This window comes from Notothenia rossii, assembly GCF_949606895.1.
Source record: "Notothenia rossii genome assembly, chromosome: 3".
In the NCBI taxonomy this organism is placed as follows: Eukaryota; Metazoa; Chordata; class Actinopteri; order Perciformes; family Nototheniidae; genus Notothenia; species Notothenia rossii.
The window spans coordinates 10,875,419-10,893,402 of record NC_136901.1 but is presented as its reverse complement, the minus strand read 5'-3'; the positions used below and the strand labels follow the sequence as shown (position 1 = coordinate 10,893,402).

The following is a 17,984-nucleotide window of genomic DNA, read 5'->3' as shown; positions in this document are numbered from 1 at the left end:
CATCATGATATTTATATGATTTCTCAAATCCAATTCATTTTTAGAATTAGATCAGAAATATTTCTCTTCAGGTATAAAAAATCTTTATTGATTACACAAATGTCACATTGAAGAATGAATCACTAGCAAGGAGCTGCATTACATCACATCACTTTTACACTTATGTACATTATTGCCACTTGTTGAAAAAATATCCACTTGAATGAATAAACGACTGTGTCATTATCTGTATGTCTCAACAGAAAGATAATAGAGAACAACATCCCTTTACAGTGAACATCATGACATGCAGTATAACATACTTAATGTTCTAGTATTACACTTCAGTTTCATTTATTTTCACCACAGTGACGTCCTCACAAAGATCTGTGTCATTGGAACTACTTTCTACAATATTGTGTAGCTTTATTTACAGAGTGTACACATTACACATCAACACAGAAATGCTTGTCTTCAGAGCACCACAGATGAGGATTGTATTTAATAGTTGAAAGCAGTACTTTTGACACGTTGAATTTTGATATCAATAGATGCAAAAAAGCTGAGTTATTTTTATGTTTTTTTTAGTGTAAGCTGACCTAGTGCCCCTAAGGATTAAAGAAAACAAGAATGAAAGTCCAGGGGTCATCACAGCCTGCGGTTGGCCAGGTTTGGGTTGCTGTTGTTTTGTCCCACAGCAGAGTGTGTGTGCGGCTCTTTCCCCTCGGCTGGGTGTGTGCCCGGCGCCTGCTGGCTCTTGTTCTGCAGCCCCAGGTTTGCTGCCGTGCCGTTTGTCACTTTCTGGGAGCTGGAGCCCTTCGGTTTGGGGATTCTCGTAGGTCCTGGTCGACGTAATGCTTCTGGAGGTATCTGTAAAAAGTGGGAACACTGTAAAAAAGTGGGAACACTGTACTGGAGATAAACAGTGCACAAGACAACATGCATGATTTGATCTTGCTCCACAGGCTATCCAGTAAAGATCTGATGTAATACTGGTAAATGACCACTAGAGGATGTCAAATCATGTTTTCCAACTTGTACTGCATGACTTCTGCACTTTGGCTTTGAATTCTGGAAGTCAGTCCAGTTTTTGATAGTCGTCAACATTATCTCATAGTAACTAGATATTCAAACTATGATACTAAACTTTATTGTTTTTTTCCCCTGCTGGTTTAATTGTAAGTCAATTTTTTCATAATATTCCAAACCTCCTTATGGAATACATTTCAACGGAAAAAGTATCTGCCGGCATAAAAAAACAAACCAATGATATTGATGCAATCTGGAACCCATTCATTGATGCATTTAATTCATAATCACCCACCACCCCTTTCTACTTCTTTAAGGTTATGCTACTATTTATATGCCCCCCCCCCCCTTCCTAGGATATATGACTATTATATTGTTACTCATTTCATTTTAATTATAATTTTGTCATTTATTACCCTCTTTTTGTCTGATCGCACATAAACACACACACACACACACACACACACACACACACACACACACACACACACACATACCATGTATACATCACTTCAGGGGACATTACATTGACTTACATGCAATTCCTGGAGACTTATCCTAACCTTAACCATAACCAACACATGCCTAACACTTAACCTTACCCTAACCCTAACCCTAACCAAGTCTTCACCCTAAAATGAATGATTCCTCTCATGGGGACCTCCATGTTGTCCCCATAAGGGAGGCAAGTCCCCACACGTGACTGTTTAAAAAGATTTAGGTCCCCACAAGTATAGTAATGCTAGGCCACACACACACACACACACACACACACACACACTGTTTTTCTTTTCTTTTTTGTCTCCATGTATATTTTGTTATTTGTCTTGTATACTTGTAAATGCTCCTTATTGTCTTCTGTGTATATGTGACACTGTACGTGTATGCACTTGTCTTGTAACTCCGATATCGCTAAATAAAAATAATAATATTCCAAACGAATAGGATACCCCTTTTGAAATTCTACAATAATTACCTGGCCTGTTGTCTGTATTCTTCTCACATATAACAGTGTGAAGAATTGCCCAAAGATGAATACAACATTAAGTAAATTGTTTGTTGTACTCCAAAAAAACTTTCACCATATTAACCTTGTACTGTATGAAGACTTTTTATTAATTATTTCCACTAATCTAATACCAGATTATCCCTTTATGAATAACAGTGTTAAAGAATAAGAGTTTGTTGCTTAGAAACCAGTGTTTGGCTGCAAACAAGAGGAGGAAATATCATGGGAAACATCACATTTCTCAGATTCTTAAACAACTTACTGCACCGCTTACTGTGTAATCACATTTCAATCAACTTGTTTACATGAGCAGCAGCGTGCCAGGACTCTGAGGCTGTATCACTTTGGATCAGGCCTTTTACAGTACAACCATATCCTGTTTACTGTGATAAGATGTTTCCACGAGAAAGAGTGACCTCAACAACAGCCAGAGTACACTTGTACAGTATACTACTTCTAAATGTTGCAATTTTTTGAAGGATGATGTTTTCTACCTTGTTCATGTAGTTTAAATGAGCTTTTGAAATAACACTTTTAGTGCTATTTCAAATATAGTCCACACAGATTAAGCCACATGTGTGTGTCTCTACTCCTTTTCCAGTGAATAGTGTTTCTGCTCAGGAGACTAAATGACTCTATAGCTAACCTTGGCAGTCAATAAGTTACCATAGGGTCTTATTTGCACATAATCAAATGTTCAGTCACATTGCCCCAACTTGTTTCTTCTTAGTAAGGTAATTGCATTTGGCCATTTCTGATAAGATGCCCTCACCTAAAATATCCAATTTGAATTATTATAACTGCACCATTAAAACATCTGTATGCCTAATGCCTGTTTTAAATCAAGTGATTTTGCAACTAATACAAACTTCAATCTGGTCTGCACTTCTGCAGCTGAGGGAAACTCTTCAGTATTTCCATGAGTTTCATCACCACTCTTTTCCCAAGCAACAGCAAACGACTCGCTTGAGAGAAGTACTTGGATTTGTTCATTTGTGGCTTGTGGGTTTGAGAATTAACAAAAACCTGCAGTGAACTATATCCTTAAATATTCATACGGGGTGTACATTTCAGTATAAGTATGGCCTACACTCCAACAAAGGTAATGGGCCAGAAAATGTGGAAGGGCTCCACGTCATGGGGGTGTTGTTGATTTAACTTGGAGAGAGGCCTTAATGTGCGGCTTTGTTCTCTCGTACATCAGCTCTGCAGCAGGAGTTCAACTAAGTACTTCCTCTGCAATACCGGCCCGGCTGTTTCCATGGCGATTAAACAAGGGGGTTTGTTTTGGTGCTAGTGTTGCGGTGGGAGAGAGGTTACTCTCACATCGCTACCCTCTCTCATTCACACGCACTGTGATGCCTTTTGTTTAGCGAAAGGCCTCACACTGCTGGTTATTGTCTGTCCCCTCTTTTATTGTGCCTCTCAGTCAAGGTGAGCAAATTCCTCCACCATTATTCTCATAGTGGGCTAAGAGGAGGAAATCCGCTCTCCTGTTCCGCCTGCAGTGTCAAACACACCTTGTCTTTACAGCGTGTAGTGTAGTAATCACACTTTAAACTTACATCATGTATTTGGTGTTTTTGATGTTTTATCTCACCCCCCCAAAAAACCCGCTTTTAGTCTGCATTGTCACTGTGAGTTTAGTGTGGTTCACCGTAGGCTTTGGCGTCCGTCGTGTCACTTGATGATCATTTTATCTGTCTGGCAGAGAAACCATTTGCATTTCTGACCTCCTTGGCTGAACCAGACGAGTACACTCTACAGTATTAAGTGATGTTATAGTGAGTCAGGGGGTGATTGAGGTCGCAGACAGTAATCCCAGCTGCTGGATGCTCTCTCATGTCTTGCTCGAGTCTAATGAATAGCACCTTGTTTAGCCCCTGCATCATCTCATTGTGCCCAGACTGCTCTGGATCCGGCTTCTCCAGCTGCTCTTCTCACTGAATCTAATGCTTGATTAAATTATCTTCTACTTCTCACAGTGTTTTGTGTGTGTGTGTGTGTGTGTGTGTGTGTGTGTGTGTGTGTGTGTGTGTGTGTGTGTGTGTGTGTGTGTGTGTGTGTGTGTGTGTGTGTGTGTGTGTGTGTGTGTGTGTGTGTGTGTGTGTGTGTGTGTGTGTGTGTGTGTGGGTGGGTGGGTGGGTGGGTGTGTGTGGGTGTTTGAGTTGTTCTGCTTCGTCTAAATAACACTTATGACTAGGTCCATGCTACAAAGATACCAGAAAAGAGTGATGTTGCATCTAATTAAATGGCTCTATTTTTGGAACATGTGCGTAAGAGTTTGGGGAATGAGGATGAACCCTAAAGGTCAAGTGACATTATTTGATTTGACATCTTAGGACAGCTGTCCTCAAATATGGATGCTGCTTCTTTGACACAGTAAACATGGCTGTGGATAGTTTAGTGGCAAATTTAAAGCCAGCATATTTATCAACTATACTAGCTAGATGTTGAGCTCAATCAGATATACTAAAACCTTCTGCTAGAAAGAGAGTGTGGCTATATACTTGCATTTATTTCTCTTTCTCTAAATGTCATTTTCTTACATTAGCTTGGTTTTAAGACATGACACTAATGACAGATACAACCCTCCCACATCCTCCCCACTGTCTCCTCACCCACATCCCTCCCATTCTTGTCTTTCTGTCTCCATCCCTTCACCATTTATTCTGACCTTCGGTACAGATTAAAGTGAACAAATCGTATGTGGTGATGTTTCCACTGTGGGAGCATAGAAAACCACATGTACAAGAATGCATATACATGGAGGAACGTTCGTAAATTGTACTGATGATTCATTTCAAAGGACATGATTCATGGGAGGAAGCTAAATAAAACAGACGGTTTGGGTTTCTACCCGATGAATAGTGAGAATTGTTGCTAAAAGACCAATGAGGTTGAACTATCAACAAATGCATTAGTATTTCAGAGTTTGGGAAGTTGTATCAGGTTTTCCGAAGGGGCTTTTTGATTAAGTGTGGGGTGCAATTTCGGGTGGCAGCACTCTCAGAAAGGGGAAAGAACTTGGCAGTCTTTATTTTTTCTACCAGTGGTGAAATATTTTATTTTAACCCTTATGTTGTGTTCGGGTCTCCCGTGACCCGTTTCAAGTTAAAATTAAATAATTACTACGCTCTAGTTTTTTTTATCGGAACAAGGCTTCATGATATCTTCCACACCAGATATATAAACACTACAAAACAGATTTTGATCATTTTTGCCACGTCTGAAGGTAAAAAAAAAAGTGTCTAATTTGGTGTTCGGGTCTGGGGGGACCCAGCTAAATAGTTTTGGGTTACTCGAGGTCAAATTTGGCGCAATCAAGATTCATCTTTGACTTTAGACACCCCTCCCCCACCCCCTTCATCAACTGTAACAATAATTTTTCGCAACATGCACCTGGTCTCCCCTCCCCCCACGAGAACTCGACCTTTCTCAAAGAATATACACTAATGGCGCATTTACACTGCAGGCCTCGCTCGGCCTTGCTCGGCCTCGCTCGGCCTCGCTCTGCCTCACTCGGTTTGGTTAGGCCTTATTAGGCCCGGCTCACTTTAATGCTGCGCTCACATTACAGTTTAGGAACTGGGGTAGTTACTATAGTAACGCAGTGTATGCGGGGCGATCGGCTTTTTGGCGGGCGGAGCGACGCTGTATACAACTGCCGTGACGTCATCTTCAATGCGACACAACTCACAAAACACACAACAACAATGGAGGATGTGGAAGCCATCGTGTCCTTGCTTCTTGGTATGTGGTTTTTTCTTCTTAGGTTCACTGTTTTCAAAAATGCTGCAAGCGTCCCTTAATATATGCGACACTAGGGATTAAGTTGCGTGAGAATTGTGACAATTCTCTCTGACCAATCAGCAGTCGTCACTAGTTTAGCATATTCCGCCCCGGTTGTTGGCCCAGCTTGTTGGCCCCTCTTGTTGGCCCCGCTTGTTGGCCCCGCTTGTTGGCCTCGATAGAACCACGATTTAGTCGGGCCAGAAAAAAGGTACAAAATTAGCCCCGGGCCAAAACTAGGCCAAGTGGAAGCGCGACCAAAAACAGGCCCCGCACGGCTCGGCACGCTTAAAGCGAGCTCCGCGATGCAGCGTGAATGCGCCATAACACTTGAACCTGAACACACATATGCACGTGTGCAATATGTGGTGTAATGTGTTTTGGGCCATGACATTAAATTACAACAGGATTGTACGGTTATGAATGCATTATAAGTTAGTTATGATGTAGTTAAAACAATATTGGATGATAGTGTGTTTTGGACTGAGATAAATCATGGGTCAAAATTGACCCGCGAACACCATGAACGGTAACAGCTTTCGAACACAACACAAGGGTTAAGGATATGATGATTACAGATGTATACTTTTGAGAACAGCACCAATAAGAGATAAAGGAAGACTGAATGTATCGCCTGATTGACTTTAGTTTGTCATTTGACAGAATTTGTGTTTGTTTAAATTACTTTTAGAACACTTGACATGTGATTTTCACTGAATGGTAACCATGTTTCAGTAACCTACAATCCTAACCATGTTTCATTCATTCATATTAATACAGGTGAGAAGAGCAACTGTAATTCTACAAAATGTTGCACTTTCTATAATCACATATCAAGCAGCTTTTTGAGTTTGAAAGGTTTCAAGCAGGGTTTCCATTCTATCATTTAGGAGAACAGCGAGTTCACATCATGCTGGTTCTCATTCTCGGTCTCTTGGTTTCTGTGCCCTGAATGTAAGAAGAAACTATGACCTCAGCCTATGATCTTAACTCAAGCAAGCGAACACATGTTAGAGTCCCAGAAGGTTTCCTTGTCTTCTGGTTAGTGTGAGCACAAAGGTTTTACAGACAACTCTTCCACTTGGGTATTATTTAATTAGGTCTAACAAAGTCTGCACAGTCTTTATGTTCAATTCTGAGAAAGTGAATTGAAATCTTTTGTTAGCACACTGTAACATAAAAACATTGGATTGAAATTTAAAGTGTTAAAAAGTTACTGTGCATGCGCCAAAAATCATTTCCCCAGATAATAATTTTTTATTTATTAACATTCATAACATGCTGGATTTAGTGAGTAAATGAAATTGGCAAGCATTGATGACAAACTATAAAACATATTTTTGTTTGCACACTTTAATCCTCAGAAAACCAAACAACGTAATCATAATGCAGTATGTGTAATATGAAGTATAAAAGCTGATATGATACATCAGTGTGAATAGTCTGACTGCGTGGCAAATGTGCCACTGAGTACAATACAGTAAGTGCACATAAGTTAAAACCAGGTGTTATGTCAAATTAAATCAATATTTCTAGTGCTTTCAAATGGTATTGTTCTCTCATGCAGGCAAACAATTATTTCAATTTAATCACACATAACCAAGCAAACCAACCAAAAAAAAAAAGAAACATTCAAACCACGTTTTAAATTCATAAATCACAGACAGATGAAATGTCAGGGTATAGACAGGTTGGGGTATAATGGTTGTATTGGGTCTCATGGGGAGGACTCAGTAACAAAGGATGGGATGGAGACTGTCGGGGTTATGAGGTCACTCATAGACATTACTTACTGTAATTTGTGATGGCCTTTGGATTTGGGTGGAGGTGGGCTTAATCGTGATGCTACTTGTGATTTTGCTGGTGGCTTTGATAGTAGAATTACTGCAATTTGCAATCACCTGAGTCCTTTGCTCCTGGAGTCCAGGTGTGTTGCACGGACTCAGTGTTTGCGTTGGAGTGCTGATGCTCTGAATGAAGGGGCTCCCTAAGTGAATGTGGATTTTGTTGTCCTCCGTGGTGAAGACGCTCGGCCCGGAGCTGTTAGACCTCTGGATCTGCCAGTTGCTTTGCCTTTCTGGGGTCACACGGAAGACTGCGTGCCCTCCAACCACCTCCAGTGGCTCCGTGGAGAGGGAGCGTTCAGGGGTGCCTGTTGTGACTGACACTATCTGTATAGGTGAAATGGCTCTGTCTGGTGTTACAGAGCCACAAGAGTCTGGAGACATTGCTCTTGAGTATGCAGCCATATTGAAAGGTGATAGGGCCCTGTCTGGTGAATACAGTTCATCGGAGATGGGGGACCCTTTAGATTTCATCAATGGGGAGATGGATTTAGCATTCGGGGATATGGAAGCATTCTGGATGATTGTAATTCTTTGTTTGGGTGGACCTCCACTTGTGGGTATGACGGCAGTGCTGGTGAATGACTGGGTATTTTCTGTGGTCGGGCTGGTGATCTCTAGCGTTGCTCTGTTATGTCCGTGGTCAGGAGTCACTTTAATGTGCAGAGGCTGCCCAGGACTGTGGGTCAACACCACATCTCCTGGCTGAACGTGGTTGCCATTCTGCCGTGGTTGCCCTTTACCATTCACCTGAAGGGAGGTGTCTTTGTTTTTAACAAACGGGACTCGAGCTCTTCTCAAGTTGTTTAGATTATTTACATTATTTAAAAGTGAGGGGCTGCATTTGGTGAGCTGAAGCTCATTGCTGTAGTTGGCATTCTCCTCTGCTTCGCTCTCGTCGTACAGCTTCCCGTTCACCACAGCACGTTCCAGGGGGGCCATTGTCATTGTACAGTTGGGAGACTTTAGGTCCTGGGGCTCTGTCTGAACCTCCTTGGTGGCAACATGAAGGTCTGAAAAGCGCCTTCCATTCATGCCAGGGCGAAGACTTTTGCTAAAGCGTCTATATCTCTCAAGCTCTCTGTTGAGTGTCTCCATTTCTCTGGCCAGTTCTTTGTTTCTGACTTCCTGTTGGGTCAGTTTTCTTTGGAGTGTCGAGTGGTCAGTTTTCATGCGGCAAATGGAGTCCTCTGTCCCCATGTATTCATGGATCTTCTCCTTCAGAGCTGCTACTTCTCTGGTCAAATGACTAGACTTAGCCTCCTCTTCCTTCCAGCGTTTATAAAGAACATGCTCTTGGTTGCACTCTTTCTTTTCAGCCAGCTGGTACTTTGAAAGTTCATTTCTGGATATTTCCAGCTCCTCCATTAATGTTTTACCTTTCTCTTGTTCACTGTTGAATCTTTTCTCCAGCGATTCAAAGTCCTCTGTTTTCAAGAGGTCACCTTCCACCACCTTCATGTCTTTTAATTTGCGCCTGAGGCGTTCAACCTCCTGCGTCAAATCCTTTACTTTGTTCTCTTCTGGTTGGAAGCGGTTAGCAATGGGGGATTTGGTGTGGTCCTCTTTGGCTTTGCTTCTCACGTATTCTCTTTCTATGTTCTCAAGCGATTGCAACCTTTTCTTCATCATATTGATCTTAGACTCCAAATCATTGCTCTTCTCCTCTTCAGCACTCAACTTGGCCTTCAAGTCATCCCGTTCCTTTGTAGCGCCGCACATTTTGTCCTCAAGCTCAGCCTTTGACCTTAGGGCTTTCTTGCTCTCGTCAATTAGCTTCTCTGTGACCGAGGTCACTTTGTCCTGTTCAGCCTGAAGTTTGCCGGTGCTGTTGTGGACCTTGTTCTCCATTTGTTTGAGCTTCTCTGCCATTGCCTTCCTCTCATCCACCAGCATGACTGTCAACGTCTTTAACTTGGTCAGATCTTCCTTCAGAGTCAGCTCGGTCTTTCCTAGTTGACTCTCAGCATCCTCCAGTTCTTTGACCCTGACTTTCAAGACTTCCAGCTCACTGGTCAGAACCTGTGACACCGTCCTCTCTTTCTCCAGGTTACTTTTCAGAGAGTTGCATTCTTGTTTGCTCTTGCTGAACGCGTCCTCTAATTTCTCCAAGTCCATAATTCTGTGGTTCAGTTTATCGACTTCAGCCTTCAAGCTCCGGCTTTGAGTGGCCTCTTTCTCCAGCTTCTTGTTCAGGTCCCTGCAGTGGTCCTCCATTCTGATCAACTCTTCATCCTTTCCCTCCATTTCAAGCACCCTTTTACGTAACTCTTCGAGCTCAGACATGAGGCTAGAGTTTCCACACTCGCCACGGCTGATTTTGTCTCTCAGCTCCTGTAGTTCCTCCTCTGCTCTGCGCAGGGTCTTGTTGGTCTCCTCCAGGTCATCAAGCTGCCTGCTGAGAGTGGACAGTTTTTGGCGCAGCTGCCTGTTTTGTGCGTCCTCGCCAGTCAGTTTGGCGGTCATGGTCTCTTGTTCCTGATGGAATCGACCGGAGTGGTCATGCAGCTCCGCCTCCAAGCGAAAGACCTTTTGCTCTTCTTCCTGCAGCCGGGCATTAGCTGAGCTCAGCTCCTCCTGGGCTTGCGAAGCAGTGACACTCAGCTCTTGGAACTTTGCTGTTTGTTGTTTCAGCTGCTCAGTCAGACGCTGTTGTTCATCAACCACCATCAACGCAAACGACTTGAGTTTTGTCAGCTCCTCCTTCAGACTTTCAACCTTTTGGTCGTTTTCCTCCTCCTTTCTTTCCTGGTACGCCTTGTCCTGATCAATTAACAGCTTCAATCTGTAAAAAAAAAAAAAAAATGGAAACATGAGCAATCCAATTCAGAGCTTGTAAATATATCCATTTAAAACATTCGTGAATGTTTAGTGTTGCGAAATTGTTACTTTCCCCTGCTGTTTTGATAACTTCCAGTGAATTCTGTAGCAACACATATTCAAATCATTGATAAAACTAACATGTCAGTCTTCATATGTTAGATGTAAAAGGCGCTTAAGAAACTCTACACCCCCACTGTCCCTACCCATTAGGCCCACTTCTCCAAGCCCTGACACATCATAAACACTGTTATTTCCCCTGCATTTCTGCGGAGGACTAACATTTTTATGTCATGGAAAATTCAACACTTCATAAAAAGCATTACTTAAACTCTCAGGTTGGTAATCTGAAATACCTGTGGTTACTTTTTTCTTGTTCCCTTGTTGCCAACTAATTCTCCCATGGCTTGGAAACCTACGTTCCTGCTGTTCATATTAAGCCTTGAGTTTAACAATCAGTTTCCATCCAGTTGAGGGTATAACACAAGGCCGATTAAGTCCTCTGGGAAATAATTGGGCATGACTGGCATGCAACAAAATGTTGATGTTAACCTCAGGAAATAATGCGAACAGATAAGAGGAGCAATATTGATTAAAGGAAATTTCAAATCAGGATGTTTTTTGATTACATGAATGCTGACATGGAGGAGATTGCACAAAGGAAAGCACAATTGTTATTTTTTAGAGCAGGTTTTTGCACATGAAAGCAAGTGATATCATGTCATCCTTAAATCTGGAGACCAAACCAAATATAAGTGATATTTATTCAACTACTTCTCATATTTTCTCATGAGTACAGAACACAAACGATGTTAAGGTGCATTGCATGTGTGCCAGTGGATGCAGTTGCAGTTTGTGTCGGGGTCAGTACGTCTGGTACATACATCGCCCGGGCAACAGACCCGGGGGGGGGGGGTTTGTTATGACTGCTGTGCGTGCAGCTGCCAGGCATTTCCACACAAATGGCCCCCTGGCATGGAACAATCCTTTAATTAAGGGGTTCCTCTACTACCAACCCTTTACCCCCCTCCCTTCTTTAACCACCTACCCTCCCTGTTTTTTCCTGATACATTTAAAGGAATTCCCCCATCTTCTAAAGGCAATTACAGTCCCAGAGTTTATACAGAAATCCCCCCACACACACAAACGCACACTTAGGGATCACTAATTCCACATTGGATTGTGGGCCATGATGTAAGTGAGGAAGGGTGGGTCACTTCTCAGCAGTAGAGGGTATGTCATTTCTTTCTTCAGTAGCAGCTAAAGGGGGTGGGGTGGGGGGGCATGTTTAACTGCATCCATCTGTTTCAATTACATTCAGACCAAACAACACCCAATAAAGTATTATAAGAATATGCATATTCATTATGAATGTGGTGTGGTTGGTTAAGGAGATGTTTGCGGCTACGTTTCCAGATGCAAATTCAATATTATTACTTATTATGAAATATGCTGTAAACTTTATTTTAAGGGAACCGTCTCCCGTTAAAACTGAAAATATGTGCCACTCAAACAGATTATATAAGAGTCTGTTGTTCACAATAATAAGTACATCAACTCGACACTGTTACTTGATACAAATGACTAATTACTTATACGCTGTGACATTATGACGGCACTTATTGTACTGTTCATTATTCAAAAGATTTATGTACTCCTATTTAGTTTCAGGCTATAAATACAACATACAATAAAGTTGTTAACCCTATCACCAGCTACTAGCTACACGTTATTGCGTAGGAAAAAATTATAATGAAATAGATGTTTCATAGGGAAATGGGCCATTCTGGAATGTATTTTATTTCTTTGTATTTATAGCAAATTCAGTACCTTTACTTTGACTTAAAGGCCTCATGGTTTTCAGCTGAATGTGTTCGTAGACCCCTTTTTAATTTGATGGTATGTGAGTATTCCGGGTGTGTAGATTATGTTCTCCCTAGCTTTGTTGACTCCAAGTTTGCCCTTGATATTAACTTGCTGTGTTGATAACACATGTACATCATGGTTACTCTCAAGGACTCTGGGTACGAGTGTTGTGCCAGGAGCCACTACTGAAACATGCATGTGTTGAAATATGAAATATTGTTTTTCACAAAGGGTTGTTTGCGTAGAAACACTGAGTTGCTAAGCAAAGCAGGCAGACATCCCGCTTGCAAAATGTCGCCTGTATAATCACTGTTTACTCAATCTCTTATCTCAGTCCCTGGTGTTTCTCTAGTGAAGTCATCAGCCAAAATAGAAAGAACATGTACTTTGTTTCCTTGTAAAACTCTGCTTTAAAAAACTGAAATGGATATACAGTAAATCCTTCATCCTTTTTGTCATGGACAGACACGTAGATGAGTGTATTTGGCCAAAAGAGCCACATCTGAGAAACTTATCATATTACTTTTGAAAGAATTTCATATAGCAGGGGGAAAATAGATACATTTGGTGAAAGCATATTCTGACCCTTAACTAATGCTGGAGACCATTCATTGTTGAATGAATAGTAGCTCAACCGACCAGCGTCTGCCATAAGTCAGTAGAAGCAGTTGCCTTGTGCATTCAGGGAACACATCAATATGACTGATCGACATAGCATTTGTCTACGTTTCCTTTCCCAATCCGGTTTTATCTGAGTGTCGTAAAAGCGCAAAGATGGCTACAGCTCGAAAGAACATTATTTTTGAAGGAATACACTTTAAAGTGCTGCACATAAAGATTGTGACATAGCAGTTTCATGGCTATCAACATTGCAAGTCACCTCACCACCCACTCTAAACAACCTTTGCAATACAAATCATATTCCCCTTTTAAATGCATGACATCATGGGCGTGAATGTTGTCATGGAAAAGGATTTGAGTCATTTCGTGGGTTAGCCAAATGTCTTAACTTTACGGGATTGTTTCTGGCTTTGGTGCAAATGTATTTTTGCCTGTTCTTCAAATATAAGCATAAATGGCATTAAAAAAGAAAAGGAAACATCCAGTTGTGAGCCATCAGGGAGTCACAACTAGCCCCTGCTTCACAGAGGGCTTCCCCTCTCTTTACGTGGCTCCTGGAGCTGGAAACTGTGGCTCACGCGCTGCTTAAAGCTGTGTTTCACCTTCCATATGTCATTTCCTAACCACAAGTGATTAGGTCATGTATGTACAGAGCGATATATCCTCATGGCCACCTCCGCTTTCACATGTGGATTGTGGGCCGATTGCCCTCATGTGTGACCGAGTTTGAAAGAGGGGGGAGCGCTGATTGATGCTGTGCCTGTACTGAATGTAAAGTCCACACGGGCTAAGTGATATGCCCCAAGAGTGCAATCAACATGTGTGAAATATGTAGCTGTGATATTTATTAACTTCCTGCTAGTGATGAAATGATTAATAGAGTGTTACCAAAGAAGACATTGGTGTTAACTTTGTGTGAGTTAGATTATGCAGTATTTTCCAAAATGCTGAAAACACATGATGGAAATCCCCCATACAGTCTTTAATACCACACACCATTATCTCCGTAAAAAACATTTGCTGTTTAATGCAGACACGTTCTTATAACATCTCCTAATTTGACCAATCTCTGTATCAGTTAGAGTTTCATCTTGAATTTCACAGCCACATCCAAGAAATGAGTTCAGCTGACAATAAAAAGCTGTTAAAAGTACTCAAATATCACAAAATATCCCTCTAAACAATAATCGGCTGTGCTTACATACTATATATATGAAATATAGTTTAATTAGGTTTAATCTAGTTTCTGCCATACCAAATCTATTACACTATCCTTTTTGTTCTACTACACACATGGGACGCCACATGATCCTTACGTTTGAACTAAGTTTTCTACGATTCTGAAATTCAAGCCATGGGCCAACAATGTGACATGTTTAACACCACTTTCTGATATGAAATATGTATTACTGTCTAAATAGATTATATATCTTTCGCAAGTTTACAATGCAGCATTTTAAAATAGCTTTCCCTTCAGATTCTAAGCAATGAATCAAAATGTGTTTTAGCATTCATTCATCACTAAGCAAAATGGATTGTTCCTTTTTAGGGTTTTACTGGATCTGAGAAGTTGAGTTCCAGATATAGTTTATATCTGCACATCAGCACACTTAGCAAATCAATTCAGTAAATACCATGAGGTACTTGAATGAACCTACTTTAGTTAGTTCTATAAAACATCTTGGATTTGTTTTAAAGAGGTGATCCACAAATGTTTCTTTTGAATGACACAATAAAAACATTAAAGCCGAAACAGATTCTATTAAAAACACACCATAAAACATACAATTAAAAGTACAGAATTCCAGCATGGAAGGATGCTACGTTTCAAATATATCACTAAGCCAAACCAGACATGGACAACTCTTTAAAAAAAATGACAAATAAGATCTCCGTAGTAATGTTCAGCATGCCTACCTCTGCCAAAGGCTTCCCCAGGTTCACTGCCATAAGCTCATTATCTTGCTGTACAACACCCGACGCTCTACTCTTCCTCTCTGTGTGTGTCTCACTCTCTGAGTAGCTGTAATGTGGGCATTCCTGCAGGCGGCCCAAACAATAAGGGATGTGCTCCCTGCCTATGGACCATTACATCATCACCATGCCCTTATATGGAGCTTTGCATTGCGGAGGCTCGCAAAAAGGGGGTGTGCTTGCTCGCATGTTGTGTTTGAGTGCGTCTCCTAAAGTAACCGTTTGACTAAAGGATATGTCAGTAAAGAGGGAAAGGCTTTTTTTCTCTTGACGTATGTAATGTGTGAAATATCTGCGTGCTCTGTCACTGCTCCGGAGGCAGGGCAGGAGGTGAAGACAGATGAGGAGTTCCAGTTACACTGTTTCCTTCTGGCTCTTGTCAACATAAGTCATTTACTCAGTCAGGACAGGGGAAATAATCTCCTTGAAAAGTTATTAACAAAGCCTTGAGAGAATTCGTAATCATGATGAAGGACAAGACAAGACTAGACATGTATCTTTAAAAGTGAAAAGTATATTTTTTTGTAGAGATATTCGGACAATTTACAGAAGGGGATTGTTAGCAATAACATGCGTGATTTCATCTCAGTAGCATCACAATGTCAGTCTCACTAAGGAAAACAAGTTTATTAGTTTATTGTTCTATTTTCCAGGAATTTAGATTTTCTCCCAATATGTTGCCTTACACAGGGTCTATACAATTATCTTGTATTATTTAGAGTAAGATTTGGTGCATTTTGTCAGTATACATCAGTATTGGAGTAAGTTGACAGATCCTAATCAAGCTGTAAAGTGATAACCATGCCTTGACAACTTCACAGATTTGTCAAGGTAAGTAAGTATCAAATTAAAGCTAATCATGTATAATTGCCCCTATTATAAGCAAGAGATTTATTGTTTTTTTATAAGGGTAAGATATTTCCTTTTTTGGCCCGATATTAGATGAGAAGCTCAGTTAGCTTAGCATAAAAACTGGTCACAAAGGGGACCAGTTAAGATCAAATATGAGCCGGCAAGTACCTCTAAAGCTTTTACAATGACTTACAAGATAGCCGCAAAAGTGCATTTGTGCAACTACTTGGTAACTTTCCACCACTACGAATCCACAGCCAAGGGAGACTATCTGAGGCGAGGCTGGGGTAGTCAAACACCTGTGGGTGTATAAGTGGCTCTGAGCTAATGGCTCCACAAACAAAATAATGGATTTTTCAGACAGCAGCGTAATCCTATCGTAAGTTAGCACACATTGCATTTTATCAGTGGCACATTGTTCAGCTCACAATGCCTCAGTCTTAACTTCTATTATCAGATTGCTCTAACGTTACTCAAACATTTCGAATGCAATAACTTGTGGACTAAATCCATCTTTTGAAAGTCTTAACACTGTGCGTCATCTATTGTCATGTGATGGGAGCAAATTGATAGCGAGGTTATTGCTTAGCTGTCAGTGTTTCTATTGTTAGGAGAAAAATGTGCCCTGTTTATTCAAACAATGGGACAATGTAGTTGAAACAGCAGCAGGAGCTCCATTTACGTATCAGTCTGTGATATTATATTGTAAAAAGTTGGTTTCTGCCAGTATGTTGCCGTTCCAACTCATTCCAGCCGTGCTAGACAATAATAAGGGCAAGACTGTTCCTGTTCCATGCCTACTAAATTAAATATCTCATGGCTTTACAATGACTGAGGTCACCGTTACTAAATGTTACAACCTATGTTTGCCAACCAATCTGAGGGACGCAGAGATTTGCTGGAATAATTGAATGCTTCACTTGGCAGGGTTTTCATGTAAGAATACAAAAAGACAGCATATACCTTTGACCTGCATCAACTACGTCATCTAACCTGGCTTCATGATTTGACTGAACGTTTGCCAACAGCTACGCAGCACAATTACAAGTCCCTGGTTGTTCTCTCTGTGCTATCATTAATTTCCAGCCTGATGTAATCACACATCAGACGTAGAATAATGATAGGAAACGAGGCTTGTGTTTAGCTTTAAGTCCACAAGCATCTACTAACCATTGTAACCAACTTCTGGAAAACTTTTAAGTCCAGAAATGTCAAACAGAAAGCTAACATCTCTGGCCAAGAGTACTGCAAGCTAAATGTAATTAGGTGTTCTCCAAATGTTGACGAATCCTCAGCGTACACACTGTGACCTAAGGTTGTTTAGTGGCAGATGGAGCACTTTCGTGAGTCGCAGCTGTAGCCAGACACGACGTGCAAATTCCTTATACAAGGTAAACCGAAAACATGTGTCCCGGTGACTTGCGTAAAAAGCTTGCAATTAATCTCAGCCTTTTCTACCAATTGTGGGAGACCATTGCTGGATGATAATGTGTAATGCTATGTGTAAAAGTTTGGATGGCCAGCGCCAATAGAAGCCAAAGATAGCATTTCTTTTTGGTGAGGAACTCGCCATGTTGCCTTTGCAAACAGTTTGGAGAATACTGCAAGTCTTAAACTTGTCATTCAATACGCTCTGATGGGGTAGACTTTTCTTAAAGCGCCATATGTCAAATGTGTTGTTGACGGCCAAAGGCCAGGGGATCAGAGGCTGGAGGAGTACTAAAACAATGACATGGTATCAACTCTTCCTTGCCTCTCACAAAAAACATGTCTTATGTCAGCTTGTAAGCATGACAACTCGATTGCCGGGAGAGCCATTTTCCCTGAACCTCACTGAAGTCTTAAAAGTGGTATTCTAATACTCTGCAACAAGGCCTTGGGAATTGGGGAACTGTAGTGCACACTTGGTTCAAGTAGGATTGATTTCAGGCAATTTAAAACACAATATGTCAGTGTCACAGAATCCAACCACTGCCGACCTCCAGCTCCAAACTAGGATTTTCTGTGCTCTCCCATTTCCTTGCAACAAACTGTTTGTTCATGGAACAAACAATTCGGTCATCGAAAATTAGATTCTATTTCTGGATGTGGACATATTCGGGTACTGTATACATGAAACATATGTTTGGGCTCAAACACAAGAGCAGGCCACACAAACATGTTTGCTGTGACAAGCTTCTGCCAAATGACAAATAGTG

The 17,984-nt window shown here is 41.2% G+C and overlaps 1 protein-coding gene across 1 annotated transcript in view; it reads right to left on the bottom strand.

Moving 5' to 3' along the window:
- Positions 1-169: 169 nt before the first annotated feature.
- filip1l (filamin A interacting protein 1-like) overlaps positions 170-17,984 on the bottom strand; it is a 60,044-nt gene continuing 42,229 nt past the window's right edge. Inside the window, exons 5-6 of the mRNA XM_079673112.1 lie at positions 7,603-10,438; positions 170-849 (exon numbers count right to left, since the gene is read on the bottom strand). Of these exons, the coding sequence (XP_079529238.1) occupies positions 628-849; positions 7,603-10,438 (3,058 nt within the window). The 3' untranslated portion in view covers positions 170-627. The remainder of the gene's footprint in view (positions 850-7,602; positions 10,439-17,984) is intronic.